The sequence below is a fragment of the Zingiber officinale genome, chromosome 4A, assembly GCF_018446385.1.
Source record: "Zingiber officinale cultivar Zhangliang chromosome 4A, Zo_v1.1, whole genome shotgun sequence".
NCBI lineage: Eukaryota > Viridiplantae > Streptophyta > Magnoliopsida > Zingiberales > Zingiberaceae > Zingiber > Zingiber officinale.
Genome location: NC_055992.1, coordinates 143,240,866 through 143,255,855, shown reverse-complemented (window position 1 = coordinate 143,255,855; position 14,990 = coordinate 143,240,866). Strand labels below are relative to the sequence as shown.

Genomic DNA, 14,990 nt, shown 5'->3' with positions numbered 1-14,990 from the left:
TTGATCCACATCTATAAAAATTTTCTACGTATTGAGAAGCAATCATGAAAACCATTCAAATGGTCAGCCCAAACAAATTAAAAATAATAACTTTTTAAAAAGCTAAAAAAGGTCGTTAATGGATGAACGGATTGAAGATGAAAATTAGAGTCACGAACGCCACCGCTAGAAAGCTTGGCCCCCCGACTTACCCGACTTGTTACACGACTTTTCTCACGAAGAGGTGGAATCCCGTCCACCGTGAGACGAGGTTGGTGGGTCGTGTAGCAACCTCGCGTACAAATTCAGCTCGTGGTTCTTTCCCTTCTGCTTCTGCATCCCAATCGCGTTCGAGAGAGATCGATTCCAGAATTTTCCAAGACAGTTTAGGTAATCGCCTTTGTTCCTACACTCTTGTTTTCGATCAATCGATTGTTGGTTTCTCTTCTGCGGTTTGATTCATTCGTAATCGTTTGGATTGTTTTTCCTGCCTTTTGCTTTTCAACTGGTAGGTCATCGCCGAATCCATGGCTTCGAGGCGTATCATCAAGGAGTTGAAGGATCTCCAGAAAGACCCGCCAACCTCTTGCAGCGCAGGTCCTTCTTCTTCCTATTATGTTTGTTTTATTCTGGATGATTCGATAAATTCCCTTTAGTTTCTTCATCGGATTCGGATTCAGATTCAGATTCAGATTTTTTTTCCCTCTTTCAAGTTTTGGCCGTTGGAAACTCGTTTCGGGAGGAAACAACGTCATCTTATCTTCGAAGCATAGGCTTGCTTGCTTAGGATTTGTAGGATTAGTGTGTATGCATAAAAAGTTCTTCCTTTACTCGTTCTACAAATTATATTATGCCTTCTGTCTTAAGTGATAGTGGTCTGGACATATGATAAAGTTATATTGCAATTGTTCATGGTAGTGGTTTGGACATACAGTAAAGTTATATGGAAAATATCATTTACTTTTCTCTGGAATGATAGTGGTCTTATCAGATGATAGGAAACATAAATAAATGCGTTTATGGTGGATAATTGCTTCAGTGTCCTACAAATTATGTTCCTATTTGTTATGGTAAAAATATGTAACCAATACAGAAGTTTGTTAGTTTTAAATCTAGCTTGGACCTCAGTTGGAGAAACTGGCTAGAGTAGGCTTGGTTGAGAAGAGATTGATCTGGTTGAATAAGGAATTTGGTTTAGCTTGATCGAACTGTAAAGAGCTCAGATGAGGCAGGTTGAATTTTGATGAATGGCAGGCAACTTGACTGAGATAAATTTGGCGGGGATAATTTGGGCTTGACTCAAGTAATTTGAGTTAAGGTTGATTTTGGCTATGGGTAGTGAGTGGTGTGGCAGTTTTAAGTAAGAAGGATTAAGCTGGAGTGAATTTTGAGATTTAATTAGAGGTGGAGAATGTTGAATAATCCGAGGTGGCGAGGTCCCTCCCTTTTTCAATGTGCCCAAGGCGCTATTGCCCCCTTGTATATGCCTCAATGTGAGTGCACATCCAATGCCTATTAGTTACGTCGTCGGACGAAACATATAGCGCATGATTGTTCCTTCAGATAGTTTTCACTATGCTAACTAGTCTAAGTGGACGCATGTTAACTTTCTGTTGGTTGAGTCTATAGAACTTAGATCATTGCCTGTTGGCTTTCTCAAAGAATATGTGCCATCCATCTAAGAGACTTTTAGAATTGATGGATAATTTTACCCACATCACTATTCATGTATCTTCTTTATCCACTTATCCATGTTACCAAGTTGCTTATAGTTGCTAATTCCATTATATTTCCTATAAACTTTATTGAATGGTAAAGCAACCAATTTCATGGAAAAATATAGAACATGACACCTTAAGAATGACCCAGGTACATACAGAATAAGCAAGATTATACTGCTCTTTTAGGAAACATTATTGCTAGTTTACTGTTCAGCTAATGAAGTTCTCAGTTCAATATACCAAAGATTTGAGTTGCTTGTGTATTTCTAATGTTGGTTTGGTTTTGGTTAACTTCTCAAGCGTCTGAATCATGCTTATCTAACCTTAATTTGTAGTTTTGTACAATCAGTTTCAGAAATTTTATTGTCCTGCAGGACCAGTTGCTGAAGATATGTTTCATTGGCAAGCAACAATTATGGGTCCACCTGACAGTCCATATGCAGGGGGAGTTTTTGTTGTCACTATCCACTTTCCTCCAGATTATCCCTTCAAACCCCCTAAGGTATTGTTGGCATAAGAAGCAAACAAAAGACTTGCACCATGATATCAATGTTCTCAATATAGAAACAGAAAACATGCACATGCTATGCCTTGTAATTTCAGTTTTGTTCCCTACCTGTTTTAAAGACAAATTAGTTAAATAGACACAGATTTTATTGTAGGTTATAAAATCTTACCCAATGGTGTTGTATAGTTTAAAATATATGCAGATGTGTGTTATATAATTCAGGGCATTGTACAAATCCATTAGAATGGGACACATGGAAATATCAGTTTCTAGGGAACATATGTAGAAATTTGATAGCATATTTGTTCTTTTTTTTCATATTAAGCTGATTCTTTGAAGTTGATTACTGCAAATTCCTGATGGATGCTTTTGCATATTTCAACTTGGATCAAGGAAGATGTCTCAAGCTTATGTATATCACATAGATCCTATGCTTAGGTTCGTTTGGGCTATATAATGTATGGAATACATCTAAATGCCATGCAGGATAAAATGCAAGATGATGACTAAGTTGGTACTAACTGGTACTAATTCTTTGGGTCTTCTACCTGTCCTTTGTAGAGATATGTGGTGTTTGGTACAGTTAGTTCCAGACTATATCTGGAACCAAGATTATACCCATAATTGAGCTGTTGATCCACACTTGAGAATCTAATTAATTATGTCTGGCACCTCAGGCCTATATCGATCTATAAGGGATTTAGTTTATTTTTGTTACTGAATCTTGCTCAAAACAGTTAGTACATTAGTTTGGTTTCAAAGTATCGGCTTTGTTATATGGCATGGGAACAGAAGACAGCAACTTCTGTTCTGATCTTATGGTATAGGAAACAATTTTATAGTAATCACAAGGTTTAGGTTGGCTGGCTTTATATGCTCATAGTTAGATCATGAATTGAAGCTAAAAATATGATAACTTAGTGTTAGAACAGAAACAGCACATCTTGATCATTTTAGACTGATTGCTTTATCAACAGCCAGCATGAAAGCTTTTACCTTAAATCTTGATCAATGGAGCTTGAATGAGAAGATTAAAGTATGAGATGCTTAGTTGTATTGGAAGAAGATGATCCATGGCCTTTTGTCTTGTAGTTGAGTTGCGGGACTAAAACCATCCTGACTCAAAATGCATCAAACATCAGACATGCATGTTGGACCATGATCAGAACGCAATGATATGGAATTTTCTTATCCATACAATGGACGTTTTTCCCTTTTCTTGTAGGATTCTTTATTTACTCATGCATTACTATCCCACATGATTAATCAAGGATATATAGCATAATTACTGGTTTTATCATGGAGTATTCAGAGCGTGAAGGTCTATATTTGTACTTCTCATGCTTATTATTGTCATTGTAGTCTAAAACATTGACCAATTAACATTGGCTATCAAATATTATTAATTAAGAAGATCATCTTTTGTCAGCTGCTACTCTAATTTTACCGGCTTTTGGTGTTTCTAAGACAATGGTAAAGTTGACTCAAGTAAATAGAAAGCACTTAAGCCTTGATTTTCTACAAAGAGCAAACATTTGGAGGAGAGAATGAGAGTAGGGAAATAAATTTGTAGCGAAGGATAAGGAACTCCCAATTGTGTTTCCTTGGAGGGAAGAAAGGAGGAAAAGAAAATCTTTCCCCCTATTTCCTTGGAGTGAAATGAGAGAGAGGATAACTTTATTTTGTTAAATGATTATTAAAAAACAAATAAAAAATAAAAAACAGTGAAAGAAATAATGTTTTTGCCAAATTTTGTGGCATATAGGTAGAATTGGAACTTTTTGCTTAATTTTTAAGCAAAGTATTCTGGCTAAAATTGGGGATAGTGTTTCTCAGTTGTTTCCTTCCCTCTCTTCGTTTCTACCCAAGCAAACAAAGGGAAAAAGGTAAGTCAAATACTCTTTCCGGGTGGTCGTTTCCTTCTCTAAGTATTCTTGTCCAAGGAAATGTGTCCTTAATAATTTGTTTATGATAGTAGAAAACTGAAAATTCCATGTGCAGTTTCATTGGTGTATATTTGAGGGAAGTTTGCGGGGAAGGAAGTAAAATCTTTAATGACTTTGAAAGTTTGCCCGACAATTTAGTCTTATGTCATTTTCTTTTATGATGTATCTTGGGGTGGAATAATTAAATTAAACTTTAGGTTAATAATTTTAATTAACTCCTAGCTATAATAGGGATGATCTAAATACACTTAATCAAAGCCTAATACAACTATCTCATTAATTTTATATATATATATATATATATTGCATTACCCTAACCTGTTTTGTTGGATGATTTGTGGTACTACCTTTGATACAAAAGCCTGGCCGTAACATTTATGGAAAATATTAAAAAAAAACAAAAAAATGGTAAAGTTCTCTCCATGTACTGCAGCATCTGCTTCACTTGGACATCATGATATTTATTTTCTGGTTGATAACCCAAGTTAATTAGCATCTATTTAAGAGTATATCTGACTTTATTTTCTTCTCCAGGTTGCTTTCAAGACGAAGGTTTTTCATCCAAATATTAACAGCAACGGAAGCATTTGCCTTGACATCTTGAAGGAACAATGGAGCCCTGCATTAACTATTTCCAAGGTTCTTTATTCTTTGTATCGCTTAATCTTTAACAGTTTGGGTTGCATTTATTTTGCAATGAAATGATCATATTTAAGATTCCATTAAGGGCTGGTTATTGCCATCAATATGGTATGGATTAATTCTTCTGTTTTCTCAAACTGTCTCGTATGGTCACAACAAGAACTATGTTTGACCTTGGGCAAATTGTTTTCCTGTTCTCCAAATTGTCAATAACTTTCAGTAGCGCCTTCAGTTAGTATAGATGATTGGTTCAAGAAATATAAAAATGATTCTTGTGAATTTGATCGTCTTTTGTTTGCATCACCCTGAAAATTTTTATCATCTTTCCAACACTCGTCTCCTATTGAACCTGTATATCATTGTGTAACAAAATAAGCTTGGAGGAAATTTTCTGTTTCAGGTGCTGTTGTCAATCTGTTCCCTCTTAACTGATCCAAACCCGGACGATCCGTTGGTTCCAGAAATTGCTCACATGTACAAGACAGATAGGACCAAGTACGAGACTACAGCAAGGAGCTGGGCCCAGAGGTACGCAATGGGTTAAGGTGATGATGAGAAGATGACTATTGGTGGGTTAAGGTCATGGTGGGAAGATGACATTTGATGACCGTCTCTATTGTTTATCTGTGGTCAGCCTAATGTATGTTTCATTTCAAGACTGTTTATACTGAAAATATTTCAAGTGAAACCTCAAACTCTAAGCACTGTGTTGTATCTGACTATTTGATGAAAATTTAAATTTGGAGTTTCGGTATTTTTTTTTTAATACCATCTGCATTCTATTTGATTTTCCATAAGCCGGCATTGATAAGAGGTTCATTGAATTCGCTATTTTACAAGTCACTACAGCAGATTTTGCAGAAGAAATAGATCCCATAGTGCACCGAAACGTATGATCCTATGCCCTTTTCCTCTTTGCTGGCAACTATGCTGTTTTGATTTGCTTTTCTACATTCGATCGATATGCCAGATAAAAAATTATATCAAATTAATGTATATATATATATATATATATATAGGTCTGCCAATAAGGTGAATGTTGAGATGCTAAAATGTGCTAGTGATGATGTAGAGGTCTGCCAATAAGGTGGATGTTGAGATGGAAGAAGCATAGTCTGGCTTACATAGGATGGTCCACTGGGATAGCGTGGCCTGACCTGTACATACTAAGTAAATATCGGAGGGCGTCAGAGTAATTTGACAAAGCCTATGTGATGCTTAAGTCACTAGTTTGGTATTTATAAATACGAGATGAGAGAAAGATGTAGAGATGTTGCCCATGATCTTCAGGAAATCGTTTAGTTGTTTCCATTCATGTCATAGGAATCGGAATAAAAATGAATATTACTCTTAAAAGTTACTAAATTAAGGGAGTATTTAGTTCTTTCATAAGAATTAGAATGAGAATCATAGTATTGTGAAATGAGAATGAGTATGAATATCACTCTTAAAAGTAATGTTTGATTATAATAGAAGATGAGAGAGAAAATACGATGAGAGAGGATGAAGAAAGAAAAATTAAATAAATATATTTTGATATTTGATATTAAGAGGGAAAATTTTAGTTTTGGGTCAATGGTATTTTTGGAATAAGGGAATATTTTAATTGTTGAAAATAGAGTAATGACTCATTGAAGGAGGGAGAGGAGACATGGGAATGAGTCCATTCCCTTATTTGTATTTCCATTATTATAATTCAAACATCAACAATGACAATCAATGATTGCTGTTTCCATTTCCCACTCTTATTCCCCTAAACAAAATGCCCCCTGAGGACTCGAGGAACCGAGCTTGGCGAAGAGCTCTGGGAGCTCGATAAAAACGCACTACCGAATAGAACCTCGAGAGTCAAGCTGGCTGGCATTAGCGTTATGAATGCGCGATTAACAGGTCAGAGGGTGGACAGGGTTAGGGCATGTGTCGGTCACATGCCGAGGATATGAAACATTGAAAAATAACATGTGGGAAACGAATGAGGACATGTGATGTGATGTATCATGGCTCCGGAGCTTCTTAAATAGGATTCATTATAGTAAAAACTCTGGCTCTTAAAGTAGGTGTCTAGCCTCGGTGGGCTTCATTATTGTTAAAAGTATGACCTCTTAAAGCAAACGTTTAACCCCGATCCTAGGGTTGAATCAAAGAGCTAAGCTGAGTTGCACCGATAACTACACTGATCAATCCTAACATCAGCACTCACCAATGAACATTCTCACGAGTATAATCCCCAATATCCTTATTTAGTTCATGGTTATCTATTTTTCTATGCCATTTTTCCTACAAAGGTAACTATCAAAACTGCATTCTCATGGGTATAATCTTCATGGGTATAATCTTCACGATCGTGATATTGCTCCTCTCCCCGGCCGGGACAGGATTTACTCTATTCTATACAATTATCCATAACCGAGGGATCACTCCTCCCTCCATTCCAAATTAAATGGATATTTAGCTATTTTGGTATAATCCTTACGACCATAAGATCATTATTCTCCTTGATCGGGATAGGATTTGTCCTATTCTAATACAATCCTCACGACCACGATATCACTACTCTCTTTAGTCGAGGCAGGATTTATCTTATCTTAATACAATTATTCATGACCAAGGGATTGCTCCTCTATCCGATCCAAATTAAATAGATATTTAGCTATTTTAGTACAGTCCTCATGACCATAAGATCACTACTCTCCTCGATCGGAATAGAATTTACCTTATTCTGGTACAATCATTACGACCACGGGATCGCTACTCTCTTTGGTCGAGGCGAGATTTGCCCTATCTTGATACAATTATCCATGACCAAGAGATTACTCCTTTTCTCGGTCCAAATTAAATGAATATTTAGCTATTTTGGTACAATCCTCATAACTATGAGATTATTACTCTCCTTGATCGGGATAGAATTTATCCAATTATGGTATAATCCTCACGATCATGGGATCACTATTCTCCTTGATCAGGGCAAGATTTGCCCTATTCTGGTATAATATCATAACTGTGGGATTAAACACCTCTCCTCAGTCAGATTATAATTGATGTTATCATATTCTAGCTTTCTTATAATGGTTCTCATTACCATGTGATTGAACTCCTCTTCTCAGTCAGATTATAATTGACATTCTGGTATCCAGTCATTCTTATGGTTATTCTCGTAATTATGAGATCAGACTTCTCTTCCCGGCCAAATTAGTATTTTTGGCATTCTTATGGTTATTCTCATAATCTTGGAATCAAGCTCCTCTCCCTGATCAAATTATAATTGACATGGTATTCTAGAAATCTTATGGTTATTCTCATAACATAGAGATTGAACTCCTCTCCCCAGTCAGATTATAATTGGTATGATGATATTATGGTATTCTTGCATTCTTATGGTGGCTCTTATTACCGTGGGATCAAACTTCTCTCCTCGGTCAGATTATAGTTAACATTATGTTATTATGACATTCTTATGGTTATTCTTATAATCGTGGAATCAAGCTTCCCTCCCTGATCATATTGTAGTTGACATTCTAGTATCCTAGAGTTCTTATGGTTATTTTCATAGATGTGGGATCGAGCTCCTCTCCCCGGTCGAATTATAGTTTGTACTCTAGTATTCATGGCATCATCTAGCTATTCTTAATATCCTAATTATTATCCTCACTGTCACGCCCCAGGTAGTCCCTGTCTGAAGAAATTTCGGCAGCATCTCCCATGTACGGGTGACAATATGAATCCATAATACATATATCTCTATACCTCGACCACACACGGCCGGAATAATACAATACAAATAAGAAACAATCCACGCAGTTATATTCAACATTTCCACACAGATATAATATGAACAATCCACGCAGTTATATAAAGAGAGAACGATATAGAATCCTCGAAGATATATGTAAACATCCTACTCCACTACAACGAAGAAAGACAAAATCCACGAAGTAATGAAAATATATCCACCGCGGAAAACCAAAAGTAGTAAACCCAAGTGTTCGATATAAAGTCCATAATACAAAACCCACATCACAAGTATATAAGATGCAAAAGCAAAAGTAGATCCCGACAACAGGAAATCCTCGCGATAAAGGGGCTAGCGACTGGAATCTCTCCTGACGGCCTCAACCTGAAAAATAGTAACAACGGGGTGAGTTCAAAGAACTCAGCAGGTAAACTAATAGACATGTACAGCAATATATATCCACCAGTAATAACCTAAGGTACAGTCTCCTAAACCATAGGATCAATAGTACAGTTCTCTAACCATACAACCTACGGTATAGTCTCCTAACAGTTCAACAGATATGCAGAGCTGAAATAAACTGTAATAACCAACAATAGGTATAAAGCACAATCTATAGCACGAATAATAAGAAAATGCATAACTGTAATAAACTGTACTCACCTGCGAGGCTTGGGTAAATGACTGTGGACATACACAGACAAAGATAGTCAGAGTAAATAAGCATGTATCCTATATGCATGTCAATCATATGCAGTCACCCAAGTGCATCATCCAATATGCAACAATCACAATAAATGCAATATGTGCATATGATGCAATATGACATGGTCACCCCTGACGCTAGTCAGCCGTCTCACACGCGATGGCAAGACCGAGTAGGTAGGGCTCTGACACCATGCACTCTGTCGTCACTACCCCTGATGAGTGACTGAATGGACGGGATGCTGTCGGAGTACACCTATCTTCCTACCTCAAACATAGTGAGGGCGTGCGCTCTCAACTCCCGATGCGCAATGACGGGGAGGATCACATCGCTACCACGCTGCGGTCCACACTACCCATGAGCGGACCAGCGGGCACTCTGAGCTCTTGCCATACACACCCTCTTGTCTGTGCCACTACCCATGCAGTGAAACACGTTGTGTGCAGGCCTATGTAGCCGGCCGACGAGCTCAACAATAATGGATTCGTCAATCGCCCAGCATGCAATCATGCAGGATGGTGCATGATGCTACAGTATGTCATACCTGAACATAGCCTCCTCCATATATGTGTGTGCCCAACAGGTAAATGCATATATATAACCATGATATAAACAACATAAATCCAAAGACATCACATATAACAATGATGTAAGTGTCATGAATCCAAGAGCATGTATCACACATGTAAAACAACTAATCCAGTAGAGTCGAGCACTATAGATATGCATCTCTATGAACATATATACACATGGCAAGAGATAAAATATCCAATCCTGAAGTAAAGCAACTAGCAGATGAAGCATGTGATAGGTATCAACTAGCTAAGACCAAGAGAGAGAATAATCTACTATCTACCACTAGTAAGTATATATAAGCTACACATATCATAAGACATTATCAAAAGATAAGTCAGAGGGTACCCGCCTCAAATAGAAGGTATAGTCAATCCCAATCCGAAGTCGAGACGCCCGTCTCGATTCAGAGTCCTGTGTCAAACAATATATATATATTTTATTTAGCTAAATCTAAATAAATAGCTAAATAAAATCCCTAAACCTAAATTAGGGCAAAACCCTAATCAATATCATCTCAACCTTCCCAATTTAAATCTAACAGTTAATTAGGGTTAATTACCCTAACCCTAATTACCTCATTAGATTAATTCAAACAATTATATCTAATCACAATCAACTAACCAATTACAACCTCTAATCAAACCTACACATAAATAACTAATCAATCACACTTAACCTAATCATTCCATTAGACTAATCTAAGCAAATAGATCTAATCACAAACAACCACTGATCATACCTGATTCAACACATAAACAACTAAGTATAACCATAATTCCAATCTACACATGATCAAGTAATACAACATAATCCACATGTATCAAAATCCCTTCACATACCTCGATTCACAGCCCTGTTGATTACTGGATCAAGGAATGCTGCTGGAAATCACCTCACTGATCCAAAACCTTTGTCAACAGCACAGAGAAGTAAACAATCTCAGAAATTAGCTCGAATGCAATTTGTGTTGAAACAAGTCACGGGGTCGAGCAAATTTCTGCTAGATGGACACAAATTGAAATCCACAAAACAAATCCTCACTAGAATCAGTCGGATCAAGAAGGAATCAAATTGATCAAGCCCAAACCTTCTAGCCTTTGCCCAACAGCTCAAGAAGACCTCATCGAGACCTCCCTGGAATTCCTCCTCACTGGATTCAATCGGATCACAACAACACCAGAACAGAGCACTAACCCGTGAATCAACAAGAATCCAACAATGAATCAAGAGGAAAGAAGGATTTCGGTTGCTTACCCTCGAAACCCTAATGGTCTCTTCACGCCGGCGATCGGATGGCAAAGACTCGACCCAGTGGCATCGAATCGGGGAAGAAAGAATCGACAGAACAGGGAGGAAAGCTCAGGGAAGACCTGAGAATAATAGATCGGGATGATCCGAGCCTCCTGGTTCTGTCTCCGGCAACCTCCAGCAACGAGCTCCTCCGGTGATCTAGGGCATGGGTCCGTAAGAAGAGAGCTCCGATGAAGCTAGCCCCTCTCTCTCAAAACTCCGGTAGAAGACCCTCGTCGGCGATCAATTCCCCTGGTGGCATCAATGTCCGATCCGGCCTCAGCGTCGCATCGGAGAAGAGACGAGCGGAAGAAGGGGAGTTTGGGGAAGGAGGAAGAAGACTCGGGTCGAGTGAGGAGAGGATCGGCGTTAGGGGAGGGGGAAAAATAAGAAAAAGAAAAGAATTTATATAATCAAACATTTCCTCCCTTAAATGGGTATCCCAAACAGACTTTATCCGTACCCGAAATTAATCCCCTCAAAACCCTTCATACAAGCTCCGAAAAATTCCTAGAAAATTTCTAAAAATTCCGGAAAAATTCTATAAGACTATTTTCCAAATAACCCTATTAATTAAATTTTTCCGAGATCTCACACTCACGACCAAGGGATCCAGTTCCTCTCCCCGATCGGGGCAGGATTGAACTTTTGATATTCTTTGCCTATTCCTGATACTCTTGGCATTCTTGGAATTTAGATTATGATCACAGTCATGAGACCAAGCTCCTCTCCCAGGCGAGGAGGTCATTCTACCCTTGTCCCTGACAACCTCCTACTCATTTCATTGACCTTCATTTGACTGCGATCCTCAGTCCGACTTGGAGGGGGACATGTGATGCAGCCTGAGTAAACTCGATTAGATCATCACCCTATCTCGACCTTATACGTTGGCTGACATCGACCTCCCCTACCCGCATGACTACAATAGTTCTAGGACGACAAGGAATCCTAGCCGAGCAATTTCTACCTAACCTCAATCTCCGATAGCCCCGGACGCAAAACCAACCTTAGTGAAGCTGCTTATCGGGAAAGCAACGTTGGGCTAATAGCCAGACAGTGTCAAGAGTACATTCCAATGGTTGTCCTCCTTAATGCAACGTCCCACTTGTGCGGTTGTTCATCAAGCAACACTTCGCTTGGGTGGTCGTCCACCTGACCTGTCTAGGGCTCGCATGGTAACTTATGTGGGCCTTCCACCTTCTGTAACGACCCAATTTTTCCTATTTCGAGTTCTAAATGTCCTTAAAAATAATTAGAAATGCTTTTAAAATATTCTAGAGATTTTTAGAAATTTTTAGAGTATTTTTACGTAATTTTTGGAAGTTGTTTGATATTTTTACAAAACGAAAGAAGTTTTGACAAAAATAATGTCCAAGCTGAGGTTTGAACCGGAAACCTCGGGTTAAGCAGAGATTCGCTTAACCAACAGATCAGTCGCGGGTTTTTAGTAAAACCCGAACCAAATAGTATTTAAGTTATATGAGAACCCAAAGTTAGACCTAGTTATAAAAGGATTAGGTTTTTTTTTCTTTTTCCTCCTTACCGTGACCCGAAGCCCTCTTCTCCTCTCTTCCCGTGCGACGGCGCCGATCCTACCGAGTGAAGAAAAACGAAGCCTAGCTTCGACTCCGGCGGCCGGCGAGCACCCTCCTCCGCGGGTTCTTCACAGATCCGAGCTCCTCTCGGCAAGGTGACCGCGCGGGCACAAGAAGAGGCCGAAAGCTTGCAAGTCTCTGAACCCTAGAGCCTCCTTCCTCCTTCGGTTGTAAGTCCAAGCAAACCGCTGTAAGTTTCTCCTCACCTGCAGTAGGATAGCTCCGAATTTCTTTGTCCCTCTTTTTGTTTCCGATGCATGCATGAACCCTAGAAGTTTCTAAGAGTTTGTTAGGAGTTTCCTTAAATCGTTAGGGAAATTTATGGATTGATTCTTTTGTTATAGCTAGAATCGTTCCTTCTCGTTATTGCTGGAGTTGCTTCTTCTTGATTCGGTTCTGTTCCTTACCGTTAGTGCTATGCAAGTGAATGAACTTTAATCCTTCTCCTTGATCCGAACCCTAGCTTTTAGTTGGGGAATTAGTTCCTTTTTATTTAGCTTCAGTTTTAGTTAGCTTTTAGTGCTACTCTAACATGTGTTCCAGATTCCTTGATTTAGCATTCCAGTTTGGCCTTTAGTTTAATTGCTGTTTTAGATCTTTCCGTTATAAGTTTTAAGCATGCAGATTTAGTTTTCAACCTTTAGTTGTTTACAGTTTCAGATTTACCTTGTTAGTTCTGAGCATTTCACAAGTACGAACTACACCTTGTAGCATTTCAGATTTAGCCCTTGTCGTCGATTTAGTAGCATGAGCAGCCCTGTCTTTTAGTATATCAGTATCTATTTTCTGCTATTCTTACAAGCATGGATAGCATGCATTTATAGCATTTCAGATTTGTTCTTCAATGAACAAAAGCAGCAGATTAGGCTTTTCCTGTTATAGTTTCAGCATTCCAGTTTGGTTTCTCCTTGTTAATCCCTTAATTGAAACATGTGAACTCAAATTATGAGCATGAACAGAGTATGTTAAGTTAAGCAAGTTTAGATTTGTGTTACGCTTCAATTTCAACAAGTTTAAATTCCAGCTAGTAGATCTTATTGTTTCATTACTACCTCATTTAGCATAGACATATTTACTTTGGCTTTAGTTGTGGTTTCCTATTAAATTACCAAAAGGTGGGTATAAGAAGGATAAAGAAAGAAAGAAAGAATTGAACTCGTTCTATGCAACACTAGAATTTATATGTACATATAGTGTTCTATTAAATCCTTTTAGGAATTTATTAGAAGTTATAAGTAAAGGAAATACCAAGGTCTGGAGAAGAAAAGATAACAAGTAAATCTTTTAAAGAGGTTAGTACCCGACTTCCAAGGTTGTCGTTAAACAAATCCAGGTGACCAATTCCAAGGTCTTGGCCCTGGTAAGACCAAGGTCTTTACCCTCATAGGACTGGAGGCTCGCTACCTCAGTGTCTGTTAGAGAGCGCGCATTTGGTACTAAGTCTGGGCCCAAGAAAAGACAAGAAAAGATAAAGAGAAATTAAATTAAATAATAATTTAAAAGTGTAAGACTATAAGTATAAGACCATAAGTTTTGGGGCAAATGAAACAAGCTTTATATATGTTTAGGATTAGCAAGTGTAGCTCTTTTAATTCTAAACACACAGTATCAGTTTTCATTTATTTTCCTTATGAGTTTATTGAGCATGATTAGTCTTATTTCTAGATGATTCCATCTTTATTCTTGTATAGCATGAGTAGCTTTACATGTTAGCATTTCAGTTAATTTGATTTATTGCTAATAGATGAGCATGAGTAGTTTTCTTCTTAAGCATTCAGTTTTAGCATGTTTCTTTTGTTATATATATGTTTATCGAGTTTTTGTGAGTTAGATAGCGCTTACTAAGTAATTCGCTTATAGTTTGCATTTCCTCCTACTGCAGATAAAGGTAAAGGGAAGCTATAGTCAGAAGGAAGGCGACAAGGAGATGTGTGGTGGGTGTGCGATGCCTGGACTATGGAAGTCTTGGGACTAGAAAGGAGTTTCTTTTAGTTTTCTTTTCCTTTTGCTATGTTAGAAGTATTCGGGATGATATATGTTATCTTGATGTTATTAGGACATAGTAGATGAATTGTGATCTTGTGTGATGGTTTCTGGTATAGTTCTCTTTTGTTTTGGATTATTTACTGCGTGAGTTATTTGATATATGTTCCAGCCGCCTGTGGCTGATGTATATAGTGTTTGTATTTAAGATATTGTCACCTATACAGGGGAGATGCTGCCAAAATTTTTCGGTAGGGACTTCTCACGGGGCAGTTAAGTAGAGTTAGTAGTTAAGTAGCGCCCACCTTTAGAGA

The 14,990-nt window shown here is 38.0% G+C and overlaps 1 protein-coding gene across 1 annotated transcript; it reads left to right on the top strand.

Moving 5' to 3' along the window:
* The first annotated feature begins 215 nt into the window (after positions 1–215).
* On the top strand, positions 216–5,550 carry LOC121971541 (ubiquitin-conjugating enzyme E2-17 kDa-like). The gene is made up of 5 exons (XM_042522866.1): positions 216–369; positions 492–576; positions 2,075–2,202; positions 4,689–4,793; positions 5,197–5,550. Exons 2-5 carry the CDS (start codon positions 507–509, stop codon positions 5,338–5,340), a joined length of 447 nt encoding a protein of 148 aa, XP_042378800.1. The 5' UTR covers positions 216–369; positions 492–506; the 3' UTR covers positions 5,341–5,550.
* The last annotated feature ends 9,440 nt before the right edge of the window (positions 5,551–14,990 follow it).

Excerpts from the sequence above, each read along its gene's own strand:
- LOC121971541 (XM_042522866.1), top strand. The coding sequence starts at position 507 with ATGGCTTCGAGGCGTATCATCAAGGAGTTGAAGGATCTCCAGAAAGAC. Across the intron at positions 577-2,074 it reads GCCAACCTCTTGCAGCGCAG|GACCAGTTGCTGAAGATATG; the intron begins GTCCTTCTTCTT and ends ATTGTCCTGCAG. Across the intron at positions 2,203-4,688 it reads ATCCCTTCAAACCCCCTAAG|GTTGCTTTCAAGACGAAGGT; the intron begins GTATTGTTGGCA and ends TTTCTTCTCCAG.